This window comes from Kwoniella bestiolae, chromosome 4, assembly GCF_000512585.2.
Source record: "Kwoniella bestiolae CBS 10118 chromosome 4, complete sequence".
NCBI lineage: Eukaryota > Fungi > Basidiomycota > Tremellomycetes > Tremellales > Cryptococcaceae > Kwoniella > Kwoniella bestiolae.
This window is the reverse complement of record NC_089244.1, coordinates 1,420,924-1,442,739: the sequence shown is the minus strand read 5'-3', so window position 1 is coordinate 1,442,739 and position 21,816 is coordinate 1,420,924. Positions and strand designations below refer to the sequence as shown.

The 21,816-nt window shown below is 48.6% G+C and overlaps 9 protein-coding genes across 9 annotated transcripts; 6 read left to right on the top strand and 3 right to left on the bottom strand.

The window, feature by feature from the left end:
* Window positions 1-56: 56 nt before the first annotated feature.
* I302_106114 (uncharacterized protein) lies at window positions 57-5,102 on the top strand (the record flags this gene model as incomplete). Its single annotated transcript, XM_065870211.1, has 6 exons — window positions 57-170; window positions 233-464; window positions 523-1,294; window positions 1,348-4,288; window positions 4,345-4,514; window positions 4,565-5,102. The coding sequence occupies 6 exons, from the start codon at window positions 57-59 to the stop codon at window positions 5,100-5,102; spliced, it is 4,767 nt and encodes a 1,588-aa protein (XP_065726283.1).
* A 156-nt stretch (window positions 5,103-5,258) lies between these two features.
* On the bottom strand, window positions 5,259-8,611 carry I302_106113 (uncharacterized protein; the record flags this gene model as incomplete). Its single annotated transcript, XM_019191857.1, has 4 exons — window positions 5,259-6,460; window positions 6,509-6,964; window positions 7,019-7,127; window positions 7,178-8,611. 4 exons carry the CDS (start codon window positions 8,609-8,611, stop codon window positions 5,259-5,261), a joined length of 3,201 nt encoding a protein of 1,066 aa, XP_019046487.1.
* Window positions 8,612-9,788: 1,177 nt separating this feature from the next.
* Window positions 9,789-11,167, bottom strand: I302_106112 (uncharacterized protein; the record flags this gene model as incomplete). Its single annotated transcript, XM_019191856.1, has 3 exons — window positions 9,789-9,897; window positions 9,960-10,602; window positions 10,651-11,167. The coding sequence occupies 3 exons, from the start codon at window positions 11,165-11,167 to the stop codon at window positions 9,789-9,791; spliced, it is 1,269 nt and encodes a 422-aa protein (XP_019046486.1).
* Window positions 11,168-11,839: 672 nt separating this feature from the next.
* Window positions 11,840-12,583, top strand: I302_106111 (uncharacterized protein; the record flags this gene model as incomplete). The annotated part of the gene is made up of 3 exons (XM_065870210.1): window positions 11,840-12,017; window positions 12,091-12,341; window positions 12,383-12,583. 3 exons carry the CDS (start codon window positions 11,840-11,842, stop codon window positions 12,581-12,583), a joined length of 630 nt encoding a protein of 209 aa, XP_065726282.1.
* A 172-nt stretch (window positions 12,584-12,755) lies between these two features.
* On the top strand, window positions 12,756-13,719 carry I302_106110 (uncharacterized protein; the record flags this gene model as incomplete). The annotated part of the gene is made up of 5 exons (XM_065870209.1): window positions 12,756-13,089; window positions 13,153-13,208; window positions 13,256-13,343; window positions 13,400-13,577; window positions 13,635-13,719. 5 exons carry the CDS (start codon window positions 12,756-12,758, stop codon window positions 13,717-13,719), a joined length of 741 nt encoding a protein of 246 aa, XP_065726281.1.
* Window positions 13,720-13,913: 194 nt separating this feature from the next.
* I302_106109 (structure-specific endonuclease subunit SLX1) lies at window positions 13,914-14,517 on the top strand (the record flags this gene model as incomplete). The annotated part of the gene is made up of 5 exons (XM_019191854.2): window positions 13,914-14,045; window positions 14,100-14,192; window positions 14,244-14,266; window positions 14,308-14,335; window positions 14,386-14,517. 5 exons carry the CDS (start codon window positions 13,914-13,916, stop codon window positions 14,515-14,517), a joined length of 408 nt encoding a protein of 135 aa, XP_019046484.2.
* Window positions 14,518-14,985: 468 nt separating this feature from the next.
* I302_106108 (uncharacterized protein) lies at window positions 14,986-15,486 on the top strand (the record flags this gene model as incomplete). Its single annotated transcript, XM_065870208.1, has 1 exon — window positions 14,986-15,486. One exon carries the CDS (start codon window positions 14,986-14,988, stop codon window positions 15,484-15,486), a length of 501 nt encoding a protein of 166 aa, XP_065726280.1.
* Window positions 15,487-15,506: 20 nt separating this feature from the next.
* Window positions 15,507-16,043, bottom strand: I302_106107 (uncharacterized protein; the record flags this gene model as incomplete). The annotated part of the gene is made up of 2 exons (XM_019191853.1): window positions 15,507-15,800; window positions 15,861-16,043. 2 exons carry the CDS (start codon window positions 16,041-16,043, stop codon window positions 15,507-15,509), a joined length of 477 nt encoding a protein of 158 aa, XP_019046483.1.
* Window positions 16,044-16,557: 514 nt separating this feature from the next.
* I302_106106 (1,4-alpha-glucan-branching enzyme) lies at window positions 16,558-19,411 on the top strand (the record flags this gene model as incomplete). The annotated part of the gene is made up of 16 exons (XM_065870207.1): window positions 16,558-16,588; window positions 16,655-16,682; window positions 16,738-16,940; window positions 16,991-17,251; window positions 17,340-17,439; window positions 17,483-17,514; window positions 17,573-17,620; window positions 17,663-17,768; window positions 17,819-18,045; window positions 18,115-18,143; window positions 18,195-18,507; window positions 18,559-18,568; window positions 18,672-18,740; window positions 18,797-18,959; window positions 19,014-19,089; window positions 19,197-19,411. The coding sequence occupies 16 exons, from the start codon at window positions 16,558-16,560 to the stop codon at window positions 19,409-19,411; spliced, it is 1,911 nt and encodes a 636-aa protein (XP_065726279.1).
* Window positions 19,412-21,816: the final 2,405 nt, after the last annotated feature.

Genomic DNA, 21,816 nt, shown 5'->3' with positions numbered 1-21,816 from the left:
TCCATCATCGCACAAGCTCTCCAGCGAAGGCTCTCCTAGCGGATACAGGAGCGAGAATGAATGGGGAAAGCAAGACGGCAGAAGACGAGCTGAGGGATCTCCTGCCCGAAGATGCGCAAGAATTACGGGATTTTTTGGAGAAGCGTCGCTGGTTCGAAGCTAAGCTGAAGGTAGGCTACCATGCTTGCTGATTGCAATGTATCTTACTGACATAGGCAGTTGCTGCTCGTAGTCTCTGGAAGAGCTAATTCCAATATACCCATTCTTGCATCCTGTCTTGATCTCAGCAAAAGCAGATAATGCTACCGATCAACACTTTATCAGACAGAAAGAAGATGCATCGCAATATCGATTACCCTCCATGGATCAGATCAGAGACTGGCAGAAAGAGCGAGATATGACTGAGGAGGAGGTGATGGCATTTGACGGTGGAGATCTTGAGAGAATGAAGGAAAAGACGAGAGGTAGGTCTGGGTGCATTAGATTCGCTCAGATCAGAAAGCTCAATACCCAGAATAATAGCTGCTACGGTGTTACCCCTTACACCGCCCTCGACGCATCTTGTATCTATCACACTCGACTTGATCGTTCTCATCGATCGCCTTCTCAAGCTTCTTCGTCATAGAGGAGCACTCCTGGAGCTTGTTGCTGTCAGACTTCGCTGGGATCAGATACGCTGGCAGATACACCTAGAAACGGAGAAAATAAGAAGCGAAGTCACTCAAATAGTGCAAGATAAGGGGAGATGGCAGCCCGTCACTGAGGCTGTTACCTCAAGACATCATCATGTACATTCGGGCTTTCCTCGGTCACTCGATGCAGCGGCTCTAGAATCTGTTCCCACGACACCGTTGTCTCGGATCCCAGGCCTTCCTGATGTTTCCTCAACCACTTCCGACCTGCAGTCACCGCGTATCTCTTCCCCTGCCTCACGCCTTTCTACTTCTTCTCCCACAACCGAATCAACTAAATCACCTAAATCTCACATCACACCGAGAAGGTCACTTCACATCCCATTGCTTCATTCTCAGCTTGTAAATCTCAAGATACGGCAGCAAAATCTTGTATCAAATCAGGTAAAAAGAAGTGGTGGGCTGTTAGATAGAATGATCGACATTGCAGGGCCACTGAAGGATCTAGGGGGTGTCAGTGGTCCCATCGCAGACCAAGAGGAGTCTGGCATTGGAGCAGTACCAGAAGATATGTTGGATATACAAGATGATGTGGACGAAAAAGTCAATGACCTGTCTGGGAGGATAGCGTGGTGCAAGCAACTGGAAGAGCATTGGAAGACGTAAGTCATCTCTGTGGCACTCGGGAAGGGGTTCATGCTGATGGGTTATGCAGATCCGAAGCCCATCATGCAGCCTCTGTCGACACTCTACACCATGCTCAGCAGTTAATGGCAGCTCTGAATTCATGTTCGCAAGAACCCGCAACAAGCGGCCAACATCGAGAATTCCGCACAATCCTGCAGGATGTGGAGAACCGATTTCCAAAACCGATAGACAAGACATTTCCAAATCCGACTCATCCTGCTTATCCTGAAAACGATCGTCACAACGAGGAGGTTTTGATCGCTCTCACCTCAGCGTACAATCAAGCGCAAGCTGCTCTCAAGGACTGTCGGGTCGCAGTGGACTGGTACGAACAGTTAGCGAGATGCAGAGACACATTGCTCAACGATAGCGAGCGGTCGAGGACCATTCTAGCCAATTTACAACAAGCTATCGACCTGCTCTCGTGTGGCGACGGAACAGCATATCCACCTGATCTAGACAACCCGCAAAGCCTCGTTGGACCCCACGAAAAGTGGACGCAAGAGGTGCCCAAGTGGATCGTCGAAGGGAAGGGCCGTAGCGAAGAAGGCGTTTTGATCTCTCAAAAATTATCTCTTGCAGTACTCAGGTATCAGAACGTACTTCAAAAGCCTTGTCGCGGTTCAGACCCAATCTTGGCAGATGGGCATCTCATCGAGAGGATCGAACAGCAGCATGAAGATCTGATGAAAAAATCTTTGGCTGCCCAAGCAGTTGTCAGCACGGCTCAACAGAATAAAGATCTCTTCTCCTTAGCACACCCTTTTCTTATCTCCGCCCACAACACTCTGTCAGACGTTTCCGGTCTTCAAAAACGGATATATTCGAGTATACAACAAGCTGCTTGGCCGAATGCTGCACCTGTGAATGCCGATCTGCTCCACGATGAAGTGGCTCAGATGAGTCTGCGGATCGAGAAAGAGGTTCGAGGCCCATCAACAGCTGTGATTCAGCGCCTCGCTGTGGCTTCGGGAGATCTTTCGAGGCTGCGCATCTACGTTGAGCAGCAAGTGGTGAAGCTCATCGAACAGGAACGCGATCTGCGGCAGTTGGTCAATCTGTTAAATCGAGTACGAGATCAAGCACTAGCTGTTCGTTCAGCGGATGAAGAGGCGGGATGGATACGGAAGCGATTGGGAGAGATACAGTATGCTGCGGATACGCCAAACAGCAGTACAGTAAAGAATTCTTACGCCATTTTAGAACGAATGCACGAAGTGGAAGCAGAATTTTTCAACTGGGAATCTAGTCTGGCGCAAAAAATTCCTTTCTTAGCCGACACCGACAGGACCGCTGAATCCGAATCACGACATTCTCGAACGGAAAGGCTATCGAGTATAAACCCCGCCGCTGGACCGACTACTTCCCGTGATCAGGCGCACTTTCGGCAGCATTTCGAGGAGTCATCCGTTGACCAAGCTGTCCGAACATATATCAATGAATCTAGCGTCCGTCTGGCTGCGGCGATCAGTAATTGCAAAACAAAACACCAGCGCAGGATCAATGATGATTGGGATCGAAGATGTCACGAGGCGGCAGCTCAAATTGATGATATCGTCACACGATGGCAAGCTTTACGAAAGGAAGTGAAAGAAAAAACTGACCAGGTTAAGTCACCAATATATGACTTGTCAAAGCTCTACAATCCCCTGTTAGACCAGCACAGAGCGGCCAGCGAATCTGCTCTAGACTCACTGAAGGACCGTGTTCGTGAAAAGCCAGGATTGGTATACGGCAATAGTCTTGATGAAAAGCAATGGGACTCGACCATTGAGCCGGCCACTGCTACTGTCGAAATGGTTCTTTCCGAGATCGACTTGATTCAAGCGATGTTGGAACAACCATCTATTTCATCACAGTCTTCATCAGGAAATCCGGGTTCACACGAGACAATTCAGACGCATAACGATGTCTTTGGTCCGTTGCCTCCGAAAACTTCCAACGCGTATATGACTGTTGATCATATCGACAAGATTCAACAGCTTCAGATAGAACTGGACAAGTTGTGCTTGGAATTCATCGTTATCCCATCGACTGATACGCTCAAGGGTACGCCAACGACGCGGAGTTTGCCCAATATCGAAGCTGCCGACGACATTAGGTCAACCCTAGGTCGGATCTCCCAGCAAGCTGAAGATCTACGATCGCGTGACTTCGACGTGAACTCAACCGCATCGATGAAGTTAACAGATACCATCGCTGATAATCAGCGCCTGGTGCCTCGACTGTTCCAACTCGCACATATAGAAACGGGGATCAGGAAATGTGACCTGGCTTTAAGTAATACGCTTGAAGCTGTTGATGCGGGAGATCCAGGACAGCTACAGAAAGCTGTAACATCTGCTACATCAGCCTATCAAGATCTCATCCAATTGAGCGCGGAGCTCAAGGATGACCTCCGCGTGATTAAAGAAACTAAGAGAATCTCCCAGTCATGGAGCGAGCTACAAAAGCTGGCTTCCAATGCACAGCGTCTCGACCATGCTTCCTCAAGACCGCCTAGTACCGCTTCCAACGTATCAACTCGAGCCAACAGCGTTGTATCTACCGCATCCCGTCTGCCTCGACTGGTCAGCTCTATACCACGGGCCACCAACCGATCCACTTCAAATCCAATTTCGGATGCCACACAATCGATCGTATCACCGTCGACGAAGTCTTCCACTGGTCTACGCATCCGGGCTGTGTCGGATACTCCGACCCGTTACCGACCTTCTGGTCTACGCAAAAGTACCGCTGGGGTCCCCCAGCCGTACACCGGCGCACCTTCTACACCAAGATCCACCGATAACGGTACCTGGCCAAGACAATCCTCTTTACCGAGACTATCGAGGTTGTCCATGAATGGGAAGATTGGAACGAGTGGAGGGTATGCGACACCTCGATCTTCGAAACCGCCTGGACAGCCATTGAAAACCGAATACGTAGCTGATGCTAAGAGCAAACTAGACGTGGCGATAGGGAAGGTTGTGAATAAGCTTGATGTGAGTAAATATCGGTCAAAACGATGGCTGATGTCCTGCAGGTCCATGTGCCTGTCCGTCCTGTAGGTCTCAACAGTGCAGACGAATGGAAAGATCAGTTGGGTCAGTATTGGATCGGTGCAGAGGGACGGGCCAAGCTTTGTTTCTGTCGTATCTTGCGGTCAAGAACGGTCATGGTCAGAGTCGGTGGCGGATGGGTCGAGCTTTCCAAGTGAGCTGAGCGTGGATCATGCGGCATCATTAGCTGATGAATGTTCCTAGATTCCTTCTGGACCACTTTGCAGATGCCGTCAGCACTTGGCAGACTCCGTTCGACGATCCTCAAGACAATGTAACACTTGCAAAAGATTCTGCTATGTCTGCGTCATCATCGAGCAGTTCGTTATTCGGATCCAACCTGCCCATACCTATCACTTCAGCATCCCTCTCTTCGCAGTCTATGGGGAGACCTGTGCCCGTATCTCACTCCAACTCCTCGCTTGCCTCAATAGCGTCATCTTCGTCCGAAAAGACGCCGTTGAACAAGCCAATTGGTTTGCCGACTACGGATGAACAAGGTTACCTATCTCCCGACAAGCTACCCCGGTCGACTTCTCATCACAGCCTTGCCTCTCAACCCCGCACCCCGGAATCTGCGAGGAAGGTCGATCAGAGCTCACCTGGAGGTCCTGGAAGCCCGCTCACAGCGTTTCAATTCATGCGTAAAGCGTCTGAAAGTCCATCGGTGAGGGAGAGAGAGAAAGAAAGATTTCATGGACGAAGATCGATTCTTGGAAAGGAGTCGACCGCAGAATCGTGATGGTTTGGGTATTTTGACATGTGATGCATGAAATGTAGATGTATCTTGTCTCGTATATGGTAAATAATGACTACATGCAAAGCCAATTGATTTTGATTACTATGGATGTTATGGTTATACAGCAAATTTACGTTACATACAACTGTTTGATCAAAACTAATAAAAACTATTATTACCCATACCTGGTGTGACTAAACCAAACCCAGGGGCCAACTGATGCCTAGGCGCAGCGGTATATTGTTGTTCATGCAGATTGGTGTATGGAAGGGCCGGAGGACCCATGTCACCAGCGGAGGGTTCAAACTTTCTCTTCTTGTTTTTGCCTTTGCCTGCGCCACGAGCTTTGGCAGCAGCGATATCTTCTTTGAGTCGTCTATTGAGTAGTCGGAGTTGATGAAGTTCGTATTGCCAGGATGTTCCTCGGGTAGTCTCGAGTTCTTCGAAAAGATTGGAGATTGGAGCATGAACGACAGGACGAGCGCGAGTGATGGTCTGTATTGTAGCTCCTGGTAGAGGTGAGACAATCAATTTGACCTGAATGACAAGGCTAGTAGGGGGAATGCCGGTGATCGATGCCATGTCGTGACTTGACATACGAGATACTTCGCTTTCGCCGTTGCTGCTGGTCTCGTCGTCACCTCGACCTACTGGTACATCCGGTATCGAACGACGAGGAGCGTAAATGACCGTGAGGACATCGACCTGAGTGCCAGACTTGTGTACCAGCTTGTGTTGGATGGACACAGCACCGTTCCGTGTCTCACCATTGAGTACTCGGCGGATGGCGGCGGAGAGGGACGAGACGGGAGCGGATGGATCGGATTGTAGAAGCATAGCGGAAGGAGGTCCGTTATCTCCGCCGGGTAACAGCGAGAAGAAGCTGAGTCCTACGACATCTTCTGGTGGTTGACCAAGCACACCTTCCACTCCTTGAGTAGCGTGTAGGACAAGGCCCTGGAACGAAATCTTTCCCCAGAACTCGGTCTCGGCCAAACCACCGTACTTGGATATCGAATCCCAAGGTAGAGCAGGAACAGCGCGAGCACGACCACTCAGAATGACAGCTTTTCGACCTTTTCCGGCTTCCACTACTAGACGACCAACACTCTCTATCCATATATATCCAGAAGTTTTTCGACGAATTCGGAAAACAAGATTAACATGACGAGCCGACGAGCCATCCGTTGGAGCGTGCGTCGAATCTTTGAGTTCTCGCATGAGTGGAACAATATCGGAAGGATGGGCAAACTCGGAGATGTTCTTGTTGAGCAATTCTTCCGGCTCATATTCGAGCACTCGTCGGACCGAAGGGGAGACGTATTGGAAGAATCCCTTGAGGGATAGGGCGTGAACAAAGTCTGAGAGAGGGTTAGCAAATTACGTCGTCAGGCGCAATTGATACTCACCATCAGTGTTGTCGAGAACCATCTTCAACCACTCCATCCTACCAGCTTCTTCTCCAGAACCGCTGCTCAACGTGTTGACCCTTTGTCCCATGATTTCCATGACTTCACCGCTAAGACCGGTCAATCCTATTTCTCTGACTGGCGGTCGAAGAGGTTTCTCTGGAGGGTTTGATACGGTGTAATTGACCTGGTAGCTTCCATCTCTCATGTTTCGGAGAATAGCATTCGGCTGCTCGACCAGGTCGACTTGGAAACCGACATGGTATACGATATCCGTACCATCCCAGGGGATAGGAACGACAGTGACCAGATTGATGAAAGGGACACCGCCTCGACGATAGTTGATCAGAGACGCTTGGCATTCTTTTCCGGCGTTGAGCATTCGCTTGAGGTGCGCAACAGCTGTGTTGTCGGTGTACTTTCGTTTGGATCCTTTGACAACTTCACCATCCGGCGCTACAATACGATGAGATTTAGCAGAGTACTGCACTAAGGTGATGTCAAACTTACACTGTAGGAAACGGCAGTTTCGACCTAGGATTTGAGGTAACTCATATCCTGTGAGCTGACTAAAGCTGGGTGAGGCATACACAATAGGCGAGTCATATCGGCGGATGTCCTGAAGACGAGATTAGCATAGAAGAGAGAGGTATATTCATAAAAGCTCACGACGACCAGGAAACTGCAACTCAAGTCTACGGGGCCTAGTACAGTGCTGGGATCTCTTCGTGCGGCTACTCGAGCTAGAACGCCCACCATGTCAAAGCCTGTGGTAGAATATAGTCCGGGACCGTCGGCGAGCTGCGGTGGCATGGGTCCAGCGAGAAGTGATTGGGTGTTGGAAGGAGGTGCATATGGTGCGGTCGACGAAGAGGCTATGTTGATTGTACTAGCAGAATTGTGAGGAGCAGATGCAGAAGGGACGTTATCGAACGTTCCGAAGGCATTTTGGGGGAAAGCGGGTTGCTGTGGTAGTATAGCTGATGTGGGCATTGAGCCGGAAGACGAAGGGTTTGATGGATATGACGTTCGCGGGCTTTGATGAGGTCCTTGATTGTCCATGGCGGACGATGAGTGAAGGTTGGTGTTGATGGAAGAGACCATCTGGTTTCGCGGCGTACGGTGAGATGGCTCGCGGTTGGAAGGATTTCGGGAAGCTAGGATGCTGGGGCTGGGATTAGGGTTGACGTAGAACATTGCACCAAGATTGTTGTTGTTACTATTGTTGGCATTCATCTGATTGTTTGCCTCGTTCTTGTTCTGGTCCTGGTTCCATTGCTCCCAGCCTGCATTCTCATTGACAAATCCACCCATGTTTTGCATGATCCCGTTGTTATCGCAATAAGGTTGTTGATCGGATGCACTGTTGGTGATGCCAAAGGCATTGGAAAAGATGGTTCCAGGAGTCAGCTGACCGATGTCTGGACCAAACAGGTTGGCTCCGCTGAAACCACTCCACGCCTCACCGCCGGGTGGGAAGGTAGGTGCCCCGCCAACCTGATTGGTCAAGAAAGACGGTACTTGGAATCGTATATCGCGGGAGAAAGCTGAAGGATCAAGGGAAAGGCCGTTGTCTTGAGTTTCAGATGATTTGGTTGCAGGCGATTTGCCCTTGCCGATCATCGGCTGTTCGACTGGGGATCGTGGTGAAGGGCCTTGAGGGGGTGTTTGCGATGGGACATGGTAGGTAGGTAATTGAGGCTGAGATGAGGCGGAGCTCTGACTGTATTGTCGATTGGGGTTATGGCGAGAGGAGCCTGATGAAGATGTCGATCCTCGTGGTAGGGGTTGTTGGAAATTGATGGAAGAGGGGGAAGGACGAGACATGGATATGCCGTGGGCGAAATTGCTATATTGATCATCCTGAGATGGCATTCTATGATTGTTGTATGCGTTCGCGCTGTGAGCGGGGTTGACGACGGGAGGGGTCTGGAAGTTCATGAAGTTAGCCCAATCGAGAGGTGATTGGGCATTTTGTGTAGGCTGAGGGGGGTTGCGAGGGATGTTGGCTGGATTGTCGGTGCTGGATGTTTGACCTACGTTGGAATCGGAATTGTTGTGGAGAGGTGCAGGGCCAGGTCGCTGAGAGTTTATCTGTGACATGTTGGGGTCAGATATACGTGCAGACTATGAAAGGAATTTGGGCTGATTTCGATCTGATAGTAAGTTGTTATTCGATATCCCAATCCAGTCTGGACGGGCTGTCGTTGAGTTGAATGCGTGCGTGATGTTGAGCGATGCTTTTTGAGTGGTCGAGGAGTATGCTTTTGTGGAATGCCAATAAGCAGAAAGAGGCGATGTGAGATGTATGGATGATTCGATGATGAGAATTAGAGTGGATGGTATGCAGTATGTAATTATGATATTATGATACTATGATACTATCTATGATGATGGGGGGTGGAGTAACGAGATGTAGGAGAGTACTCTAGGATGAATGTAGCTAGGTCAAACGCTAAAAGAGGAGAGAGAGAGAGGCGTACGCAGTGTGCAGTCAGTCCCATACAAAACACACATACACACCATCACCATACCATACCACGATACCAGGGTAAACAGAATAAAAGTGAAAAATCATCAATCTCATCGCTCGGACATTGACCCCCCTCAGGACATTCAATTCATCGTCTCTTTTCACACCCTCACCCTACAGTTTGCATGTGAACATCTTTGCAATCACCATCACCATACGCTGGAATCTATGCTCATGGTCATTCTCATGCACTACTGGACTCTTGCATCTATAATGACGATTCTGAGACATGGGTGATTGTTGGGAAGGTGCTGCTGCTGGTTCTCCCACAGACCAAGAGCTGAGCTGAATTGGTGACAGTACTCATATCCTATCCCTGCCTGGTCAACACCCGGTCTCTCCTCATACTACTACTACCAACTGTATTCAAAGGCCGGGTCCTGTCTTGGATCACCCATTCTCATCCGTTTAATCTAATTAAACTACATCGACGTACTACGAAAACCCTGAGCTTTGAAATATTCTCCCTCTTCCGCCTTGTCCTATTTTGCCACAGAGACAGAGGGAACACATGGGAAAATCTCCGATCATACGGATGACGTCGGTTACATACTCTTACTGCTCTCAATCGTGGGATACGGCGATCGATCGGGTGATTAACTCACCCTCACACACTTGCAAGTGAAACCAAATTGCATTATTGCAGATCCCAACAGTGGCGCCTGTTTCCCTTCCCGGTTGACTCAGCCAATATGACACATGCATCTTGGTGATCAATTTACATCATCGTCACCTTTTCGACAGCTATCATGCCTCTTCGGCCGCTGGCCACATGTAGAACACTCCCAAGGAGCGGTATGGCCTCCACCCTGCCGTGAGATCTTCCATTTCTTTGGGCGTAAGGTACATTCCTCCCCTAGTGACACATGTTAGCGGGGTCCACTACCCAGGTGAAGAAGGGGTTAGAAGCAGACTCACTTGACTTTCTTCCCTGCCAACCTCGCTCTCAGCACCTCCAGCGTCAGACCTTCAGGCAGGGGGACCGCGGTGTATGGATTCCAATCGGGATTGTCGATCGCTGGCGCTAGCATTGTTTCGGGTGCGGGTGGAGGCAAAGTGCCATTTGGGATCTGCGCAACCTCGTCGGGCAATGGCGAGTTCGGAGTTGGCGGGACTTGCGTGATTGCTGAAGCAGAATCATCGGGTGTATGTAAAGCAGCTTGATGTGCTTGAGAAGTGTTTGGCGTGGAAGGGGTTGGAGGGAATGTTTCTCTTCCAACTTTATCCGGTGTTGTCTGCCGTACAATCGTATCTAATTCTCCTTCTCCCTCCCGTTTCACTTCTTTGCCTTTACCCTTCCCTTTCTTCGGCGTGACTGTCACTTTCCGTGGCAACGCATCATGCGCAGCGAGAGCCCAACGCAGCAATCCTTTCTGAACACCGAGATCTCCGACAGCTAGCACGTCCGGACGACGCAACGAGAACATCAAAAACATATCTACCGTCCATTGGCCTATCCCTCGGACTGCTATGAGGGCTTTTGATATCTCTTCGTCCGTACCGTGATGCAGCAGCTCGGTTGATAGTTGACCGGATGTGAAGTGCTGTGCGAGGGATATGACTGACGTCCGTGTCAGTATCTTCTTACCTTGCGGCACCATAAACTCACCATATTCCGCCTTTCTTGTACTCAACCCTACCGACTTCAGCTTTGCAACATCCTCCTTCTCGACCAATTCGGGCGTTGGGAACCCGTCCTTGCTTTCGGGTTCAAATCCATAAAGCGCTCGAAACCTGTTATTGATGGCTCTGGCAGCCAGCCAGGAAACTTGCTGACCGATAATCGACGTAACCAAAGTTCGAAAAGGATCGATTGCTTCTAGGTGCACAAACGGTCGGCACGGGAGGTGGGTGAAGAAGAGACTGAAACGGGGGTCCACACGGGATAGATGAGCGATCGCATCGGGTAAAGAGAAAGACAAGGTCGGAGGAAGTAGCTGAGTTTGACCGCTCGATCCAGCAGTGTTAACATTCTTCGTGGCTTTGTGGACCGAAGATTTATTGAGCTTTTGTCGTTTGGAAGGGGGAGCAGAAGTTTTGGCGTCGATAGTCGCGCTTCGACTAGCATCGAGTGAACACTTCAGTGTGCTCGAGGCTAGCTTTGCAGATCTGGTTCTGGAAGGCATGTTGATTGACAGTAGTATCTCATGGGTGTTCCTCAACGAAGATGGCAAAGATTGAACATTTTGATGCGAATGTGACTACCAACCTAGTGGAGCAGCGGAGTGGAGGAAGGGTCAAACAGCGAGCGGGGTTGACGTATGTGTGGGGGGCAGGTTTGAAGGCTCACGTGGTTCTCACATGTTTGTGGCATTTCCTGGTGTGTAACTTTTCACATGATTTTGATTTTTTGCCTGAAGCGGAGGAGGGTGAGAAATGGGTGAGTGAAATGAAAAAAAGTGACTACCGCTTATACACACAAACACAAACACAAACCTTAAAGGTTATAACCCATAACAAATCCACGTGGTAAGTACGCTACAGTAGTCACTAACACCACCAATCAACACCACCACACCACCACCACATCATCACACATCACTCATCACACTATTCACTGAATCATTTATATCTATCCTTGTATCATTGCACCATTCATACTTATTCATACGACTGACTTTGGACCTGGTCGTAACAACCTCAGTCTGCCTGATCGCTACAGCCCTCTATATACTCCATATCCATCTCAGTCGCTTGTGTATACCCTCTTTGCAACACTCCTTTATCTCCGACTTACCTCCTTTCCTGCCCACCCCCCTCCGTGCCCTCTGGTTCCTTCCCCGTCTGATTCAATCAGCATGTTCCAAAAGGTTTCAGACAAGTTCCACAGAAAGCAGCAGTCATCTGCTTCCAGCAAGTCCAACCCCTCGTCTCCTTCCGCTTCATCAAGGACGGTACCAACGACGACGTCGGCACCTGCACCTGCACCCCTGGCTCCTCCGGTCGATGCGAAACCTGCTCACACCCCAATGGAGGGTATCGAAGGGTGAGTGAAATACCCCTCGTATAAGAGCTGATGTCAGACCTTCCCCGTCTCCCCCTCTGCCAGGCAAATCAGCCGCTGGGTCTTCAGCCTCGTCCTCGCTATCCAACGTCCCTCCCCAAGCTCGTACCCTATCCTCCGCACTCGGCGTGCACAACAGCGGACCTATACCCGAGAACCAAACACCTGTCTCGGAGAACCGAACAATGAGCATACAGATGGCCGACGCGTCTGAACCACAACCTCCTCTCAACCGTAATGACAGTGGAGCGGATGAAGAGAGGATCAGGGAGAAGGCGAGGGAAGCTCAGGAACAGGTGAGTACATCTAGATCTGCTTCCAGCTGACGCCTCATCAGGCCGCCCAAGCTCAAGCCAACCTCCAAATGGCCACGCAACAAGCCCGTGTCGCCGCCATCAACGCCGCCGCAACTCAAGCCGCGTTGGAAACCGTCTCGACCACCGCCCCAGATAATCCCGCTCCTGCCACTGCCGCCCAACCCCAGCGCAAAACGGCTGGAAGATATGCCCTTTCAGACTTCTACATTGAGAGAACGTGAGTCTTCAAACCTCGGATCCAGCTGACTCAATTACAGCCTCGGTACCGGGTCATTCGGACGTGTACACCTAGTTCGCTCCAAGCACAACGGTCGATTCTACGCGGTCAAAGTATTAAACAAAGAAAAGGTCATCAAGATGAAGCAAGTTGAGCACACCAACTCGGAACGAGAAATGCTGGTCCGTGTCCGTCATCCCTTCTTGGTCAACCTATGGGGTACTTTCCAGGATGTGAACAATCTGTACATGGTCATGGACTTTGTCGCGGGAGGAGAGTTGTTCAGTTTGCTCCGGAAGAGTCAACGTTTCCCAAACTCAGTCGCCAAGTTTTATGCCGCCGAAGTTGCCTTGGCTCTCGACTACCTACACTCTCTTGACATCATCTACCGAGATCTCAAACCCGAAAACTTGCTTCTAGGTGCAGATGGACACGTCAAAGTGACCGATTTCGGTTTCGCCAAGCACGTGCCAGATATTACCTGGACCTTGTGTGGAACTCCGGATTATCGTGAGTACATATGACGCAACTCTCGCTGACAGTCAGTCGCTCCCGAGGTCGTGCAATCCAAAGGTTACAACAAAAGTGTTGATTGGTATGCTTTGGGTGTTTTGATCTTTGAAATGCTGGTGAGTAAGGATCGAATGAGGTCGAAATTATTGCTTACATTTCATAGGCTGGGTATCCACCATTCTTCACTGAGGATGGAAATCCTATGAAGTTGTATGAAAAGGTGAGTCAACCTATCAAGAACACGCTGACAGGTAGATTATCGCGGGCAAAGTACGATACCCTTCTTACTTCGATCCTCTCGCCAAAGAACTACTCAAAAACCTGTTGGTTGGAGATTTGACCAAACGTTACGGAAACTTGCGAGCTGGATCTTCCGATATCTTTGCTCACGGCTGGTTCGCCGAGGTGGACTGGGACAAACTCTACCGAAGGGAGATCCCAGCACCGTATGTGCCCAAGATCGAAGGAGAAGGAGATGCGAGCCAGTAAGTCGGGACTCTTCGACTCTTCTCAGATGTGATTATCCCTAACCTCTCTCTCAGATTCGATCGATACCAAGAGGCAGATGTCAGCGCATATGGCAAAGCAGGCACAGGTCCATATGATCATTTATTCTCTGATTTCTAGGTTCCGTCGCTTTGTAGAGATTGTTACAGTAAATCAAATCTATATATATATGCATGCATCGTTGTTGTTCGGTACTGAGCGATATGACGCGTTTTGACTTTGTTTACACCTTCAAGTACTCACTCGGTGGAGGGTGTTGATACCTTTTGACTTTTGCTTTCTTCTTTCTCCCCTTTCTCCTCTCAACGTTCACAATGTCCGACCAGGAGTCCACAGAGCCAAGAAAGTCTACTTCTACTCTACTCGATGGCAATCATACTTTCCCGCCTTTCTATGCCTGCTATCTATTGCGATCGAAAGCGACCGCTCATTCCAATCGGACCTATGTAGGTTGACCTGTCACCTACGAAACCTTTATACTCACTCGTTCATGCTTTCAGGTTGGATCGACCCCTAACCCACCCCGACGAATACGACAACACAATGGGGAACTGAAGCAAGGTGCCTGGAAGACCTCGAAGCATCGTCCATGGGTAAGTCCTGCTCTGATCTCTATCTGCAATCGAAGCTGACAACGTCAATAGGAGATGCAGATGATCGTGTACGGGTGAGCAACCTCGATATCATCGCATGGCTGATGTTCTGCAGTTTCCCAAGCAAGCTCACTGCTTTGCAAGTGAGTATGCCGCATGCCGCACAAGGAGTAGTTCTGACTGATCTGTTCAGTTCGAGTGGGCCTGGCAGAAACCCGAACTATCTCGACATCTACGCGAGTACGACACTCAGACTGGTGAGGATATCGGTCCAATCTTCAGCAAAGACGCGAAGCGGAACTGGGTCGAAAGGAAATTGGCGTAGGTCAAAGACTAAGTCATCCGTCGCTGACTGTTCAGAGTCGCGCACGCTCTCTTGTCCCGACCTCCGTTCAAGCGGCTCCCGCTCCATCTTCGATTCTTCGTCCCGGAAGTACACGATCTCTTTCAAACACTGGAGCAGGGCGACACGCGACCGGGAAGTTCACGCCGCACCAAGAAAACAATAATAAATAACTGGGTCCCGCTCCCTTTGCCTGCGACTGTCACCTCGAGCCTCGATCTCGGCGGGGTATCAGGTTCCACAGGAGCTCGCAGGCGGAGCACTCAAGGTGTTCAAGGTAGAGAAGGGCCGATGGATGTCAATGACACCGACTTCCGTCGAAGCGAAAACGTGTGGGGCAAGTGGAAGGCCATTCAGGATCGTATACAAGAGAAAGGTTACATGAAATGCCAGAAGTGCAATCAGAATGTCATTCAGGAGGTGAGTCGTCGGTGTGCGATCGCGCTGATCATGCAGAATCATCTCTCATTCGCAATCTGCCCGTTGGATTCTACTTGTGACTATGTTTCGCATCTCAAATGCTTGAGCGCAAACTTCCTGTCCGATACCTCGCACGTTCTCCCTCATCAAGGATCTTGTCCTGGCTGTGGAGGCTCGATGGAATGGGGCCAGGTCATTCGAGCGTGCTACGCTCGCATTGAAGGGATCCAACGAGAGGAGGAAGAAGCGCTCAAGACCACAAAGAAGGCTAAACGCAGAGGACGTCGTCAAAAAGAAGACGATACATCTAACACCGAGGATGAACACAGCTCTATGACTCCCGAAATCAGATCCATGACACTAGAGACACCGCCCAAGCGTTCCCTCGACCGCTCCGCTTCGGACACGCTGAACGACGAGACCGTCACACGAGCTAAACGGCAGCCACGAACCCGTACGACTGAGGTTGACGATAGTGACGGGGGAATGGAGTGGGAAAGGTTTGAGAAGGAAATGAGAGCCATACGATGACATGCATTGTCCACATCATCCTAGCCTATCTTCTTGTCACTATTGCCCGCCTTATCATTCGTCTTGTCGTCACTCGAGTCCTTCTGATCCTTCACACTAAGACCGGCAATTGCTCTGACAATGTCTGGGTCCGCCTGCTTGTGCACATCATCTCCACCGTCCTTCTTTGTGACTTTTTCTTCTTTTGCATCCTTCTCGAGGTTTTCAGCAACAGGAGTTGCTCCCTCTCCGTTGGGAGAGTCTTCGGTTGGAGGCGTCTCGACTGATTCCCCATCGTCTTCCTCGTCGGATGTGACATAATCTTCCCAGTCGAGCTATAGGGTTATATGAGCATGAGGTACCCAACATGTATTGAATGAAGGTGTTTCACTCACATAGTCATATATGACTCTGACTATAAGGCTACAGCTTGGACATATGGCGATCTCCTCCCCGTCTCTCAGCTGACCTTTTGATATTTCGAAACGATCACCGCAGGGACAAGGGTAATGAAAGATTTTGGCGACGGGATCCCAAGCAAAGTCTTCTATTTCCAATTCGTCGTAGTAGTTTGGCATTGCGGATATGGGTTATGGACTGTGTAGTGTGATATGAGCCAGATGGATGATAGCAGGAGGTATGACAGTGATTATTGAATGATATGAATGTATCTATCTGTATATGTTATATATGACGAGCGGCAAATGGCAACTCGGATTGAAATAGAAATAAAAATATTGTTTATATGATAACAACGTGTTATTTGTTATGCCCATTTAAATTAAATATGCAACTCAGATAACAACATTGCAATGGAGTGCCACATGTGATGATGCGGGGATCCACACTATATACTAGTTATATTCCCACTCAACGTCATCGTCTCCTTGTGTTGCGGCAGTTTACTCATTCATATGGTAACTCGAGTTTACTACGAGTAGTAGTAGTACACACATGGACTCACTCCACTTATCATCTACATATAACATATACATATAACATATAATATATATACATACCCATCTTGCATCGACATCCCCATTCTGTTTCTCCATCTCATCACCCCTTACCCTATCTAACATTGCAAACAGAATGTCAGACATTACCAAGATGCCTACAGATGGTAAGTACCATAGTCCCAACTACTGTATCTCTAACGAGGGAACCTGCTCATCCAACCTTTCGATAGGTACCGGTGTACTTCTCTCCGACCCTTGGTAAGTCGTACAAGTGGTGGTGAACCATTCTTATAGGCTAAGATGACTCGTGTAGGCTCGAGCCCTTCTCTCCTGCTCTTCGTAAACGTTACGCCGCTTTCAAGAAACAGCTCGACGAAATTGAAGCTCACGAAGGTGGTCTGGCTCATTTCTCAGAGGGGTACAAGACTATGGGTCTGCAGGTAGACGAGAGTGGTGGAGTCAGATACCGAGAATGGGCTCCAAATGCGACTCAGGCTCGTTTGATTGGAGAGTTCAGTGAGTCTCTGGGTGCGCCGGAAGGACCTTACGGAGCTGATGAAGCCCAGATAACTGGTCACATTCGGCCAACCCAATGACAAAGTCACCTTATGGAGTATGGGAATGCTATGTTCCACCCAAATCACCTGGAGTATGCGCGATCCCTCACGACTCGATGATCAAGATCTCTATGACTTTGCCCTCGGGCGAATCTATAGATCGTATTCCTACGTGGATCTCTCGTGTAACGCAAGATCTCTCCATATCACCTATCTATGAAGGTAGATTTTGGAACCCTCCGAAAGAGCAAACTTATCAATTCAAACATGGTCACTCTACCAGGTCATCAGAAGGTTTGAAGATCTATGAGGCCCATGGTGAGTTCCCGACACAGCTTTTCAAGCTAATCCCCTGCAGTCGGTATCTCTAGCCCCAACATGCGAGTCACTACCTACAAGGAGTTTGAGGAGGATGTGCTACCGAGAATTAAGAAGCTTGGATATAACTGTATTCAAATGTGAGTTCTGCTCAGTCAGGAGAGTTGCTGATTCTGTACTCAGGATGGCTGTGATGGAGCATGCCTACTACGCCTGTGAGTAATCCGACAGCTGAAGTGACTAGCTACTCTGACCTCGTGATACTCTGAACAGCCTTCGGATACCAAGTTACCAACTTCTTCGCTGCCTCGTCTCGTTACGGTGAGTCAGAAAATCCGCTTCCTCAGCTAACGTGCCCTGCAGGAACGCCCGAGGAGCTCAAGTCTCTCATCGACAAAGCCCACGAAATGGGTCTCACCGTTTTACTCGATGTTGTCCACTCTCACGCATGTAAAAATATCTTAGACGGGTAAGTTGTATGTGTATGTGTTACAGTGTACTACCGCTGACTTTTCATAGCATTAACGAATTCGACGGGACTGATCACCTCTACTTCCATGGAGGTGCTAAAGGCAAGCACGAATTATGGGATTCCCGTCTTTTCAACTATGGTCACCATGAAGTTCTTCGATTCCTCCTGTCCAACCTTCGTTACTGGATGGATGTCTACATGTTCGATGGCTTCCGATTCGATGGAGTTACCAGTATGATGTATACTCACCACGGCATTGGCACTGGCTTCTCTGGTGAGTCTTGCCGTTCGCGATCGTCGCTGACGTCAGGTGGTTATCACGAGTACTTCGGAGACTCTGTAGATCTTGAAGCAATGGTGTACCTTATGCTGGTGAGTGATCAATGTGTCTTTGGTCCCTTTTACTGACAGAGAGTTCTTCAGGCCAATCAAATGCTTCACGAGATCTACCCCAACGTCATCACGATCGCTGAAGACGTCTCGGGGATGCCTACCCTGGGTCGGCCAGTGTACGAAGGAGGTGTGGGCTTTGACTATCGTCTTTCAATGGCCGTACCGGACATGTGGATCAAGATGCTCAAAGAGCTATCTGATGATCAGTGGGACATGGGCAATGTCGTCCACACTCTCACCAACCGTCGACACTTGGAGAAGAGTGTCTCGTACGCCGAGAGTCACGATCAAGCGCTGGTCGGTGACAAAACTTTGGCATTCTGGCTTATGGATAAAGAAATGTGTGAGTGTTTTTTTGCACCGTCTTCCCTCCAGCTTAGCTAATCCAGCACAGACGACTACATGTCCGACTTATCGGCTTTGACTCCAGTCATCGATCGTGGTCTCGCTCTTCACAAGATGATAAGGTATGTCGGACAAGTGCGCGGCTGCGCTGACCACTTACAGATTCATTGTCCACGCGCTTGGAGGTGAAGCATACCTCAACTTCGAAGGAAATGAATTTGGTCATCCAGAGTGAGTCAAACTTTCTACAATATGGCGTATCATCTGCTAAAGTGAACACCCGATAGATGGATGGACTTCCCTCGAGAAGGCAACAATAACTCGTTTGCCCACGCACGCCGTCAGTTCAACCTAGTAGATGATCACCTTTTGCGGTACAAGTATTTGAACGAGTTCGACATCGCCATGAATTGGCTTGAAGACACATACAAGTGGCTTAGCGCTCCTCAGGTCCGTCCACAGCTCAACTCCCCGTTGGTGTACCTAGCTAATTTAAAGTAACAGGCTTATGTATCGCTGAAGAATGAGAATGACAAAGTGATCGTCTTCGAACGAGCAGGACTAGTTTTCATCTTCAACTGTGAGTAGACATGCTCAACTTCGCGTGTTGCAAAGAAACATACTTCGGGGACTGGTGCCGTGCCACTGCGGTTGATTATGCCATTCCAATGCTGACAGCGCCTATAGTCCATCCTTCCCAATCATTCGTAGATTATCGAATCGGTGTTGAAGTCCCTGGAGAATACAAAGTCATCCTGTCAAGTGATGAAAAGAAGTTTGGTGGACATGATCGAATCGATCTTAATGGTAGATACTTTACGACTCCGATGGAATGGAATGGACGAAAGAATTGGGTTCAGGTGTATACCCCAGCAAGAACAGCATTGGTACTTGGTCTGTAGAGATGGCAAAGGAAAGAAAGTATATAACATGAAATGTAGTGGAATGGAATCATGCATTGTTTGATTGAAATGACACGGCTGTGTGCTATCCGGATGGAAAGCCACCATGCGTATCAGACAAGGCAAACAAGCTCTTGAGAACAGCATAGTAGGAGCCTACCAACAGGCACCAAGCTGTTGAGATCTGAGACACATGAGAGACCCAAGCAGAGGATGCAGTCTGGATTCGATGTTACACTTGACTAAGTATATGAGATGCATCTATATGTGTATAGTGCTATGATGAAGAAGGAAGAAGAGAAAGAGATAAAGATGATAGTTGTCATGTTGGCCATGTGATGAAGTAAATGAGATGCATCTATATTGTATAGCGCTATGAAGAAGAAAGAAGAGAAAGAGATAAAGATAATAGTTGACTATAAGATAAGTACAAGAGTAAGAGTTTGACATGTCAAATACCAGAGATATGAGCGGGAATATACAGTATGAATGTGGCAATAGATAGATCACCTATTCTGTCAGCCCTGACCATACAGCTTGTTGAGTTGCATCTGCTGAAGCCATGTACTCTGCCTCAGTTGTAGACAGAGCAACAGTTGGTTGCCTTTGACTCTTCCAAGCTACTATTCCACCATATACCTTGAATATGTAACCAGTGATAGATCTCCTAGTATCCTAATCTCCTCCCCAATCTGCATCCACATATCCAAGAGCAACTTGTTTGCTTGACTCAGCATCAAAGGTGAGACATAAGTCAGTGGTACCTCTAATGTACCTAATACAGCACTTGGCAGCTTTTCAATGATCCAAGTTCCCTTTGCTGAGATATTGAGAAAGAACACCAGCAGCATGTGCCAGATTGGGTTGGCTGATTGTGTAGGCATAGAGGATTGAGCCAACTACCTGAGCATATGGTAATTGATGTGCTTGCTCATATTCTTGATCAGTTGAAGGTATAGCTTTGAATCCAGTTGGCAGAGGTGATCAACTAGGATTGCAGTTTGACATGTCAATTGATGCAGTAAGGCTTCCAGATAGTGTTCTTGAGAGATATAGAGCTTGCACTGTTCTCTAATCCAATGAATGTTGAAGCCAAGGAAGTAACCAGCATTGCCAGAGTCATTACATTCAAACTTGTTGTGGAGATCCTTCCTGAACTTGTTGAGAGCAGGAGTCGAGTTACTTGCAATAAGGGTATCATCCACATGAACACTCAACATGAGCAGTTCCCCCTCACGTCTTCTGACATATAGACAAGGATCAGCCCTGGTTGGGATCAATCCTTGTTCCCTTAACCACTTGTCAAATTCAATGTTGAATCATTGCGGTGATTGTTTGAGACCATACAATGAATTTTGCAGGAGAAGTACCATATTTGCTGGAATACCACTTCCTTCAGGTGGTTCCAAATAGATTTCTTCTTCCAATCCACCTTTCAAGAACGCAGCAATGAAGTCCGTTTGTATACAGTCGAGGTTGAAGTAGTTGACCAAGGCAAGGAATACTCATTGTGATTCCATATGAGCGACTGCAGCAAAGACCTCATTGTAGTCTATTCCAGCAACTTGCGAGTATCCCTTAGCCACCCATGTAGCTTTATAAGCGGCTGGTTTACCAGTTTCACCTTCTATCTTTCTAATGTGAACCCATCTTGCTTTCAGAGTTCTACCTTTGGCTTGTTCCCTTGGTACAACCTTCCATACTCGATACTTTTCCATCTTTGACAGTTCATTGTCCATAGCTTTCTTCCAATGCCCCCCACAACCCTCCCCCCCCCCCCCCCCTCTCACCCAAGTGTACAGCTTCTTTCCAGGATTGAGGCAGGTTGGCAGCAGCAGTGGCATTGGCAAGAGCAAGTTGTTCAGTTCCCCAAGATTCAGGATCACTGGTGATAGCCATTGAATCAATTGAGTTGTTGCTGGAATCAGGAAGAGAAGATTGCTGGGATGCAGGTGAATCGGTCAGAATGAGTGGGGATGAGGGCGCAGGACTGCATTGTTGAGATGAGACAGTGTGTTCATTGTTTCCACCATTATTTCCATCTTCAACATCAATGTTACCAATAGTGTCAAAACATCTTTCCAAGCTGCACAGAGTAGTGTCAAGTGTCAAATTGGTTTGTCAATCTCTCTGATCTGCAGCTGCCAGTTGTTGTAGCAGTATCCTAGGTGATTCACGAGTTTTGGGAACAGTAGTATACTGCTCATCAGAGATAGCAACAGCTTACTGCTCGCGATTTGATACTTTTGACATGTTTGACAAATTTGACAATTTTTGACACTTTGACCAAGTTGACCCAATTCAGATGTTGGTTTGTCAAATATGATAACCCTTGACACAACCATCTTTCTATACTCCTCATCCCATACCCTGTAGGTGGAAGTACTGACATCGTGTTCATATCC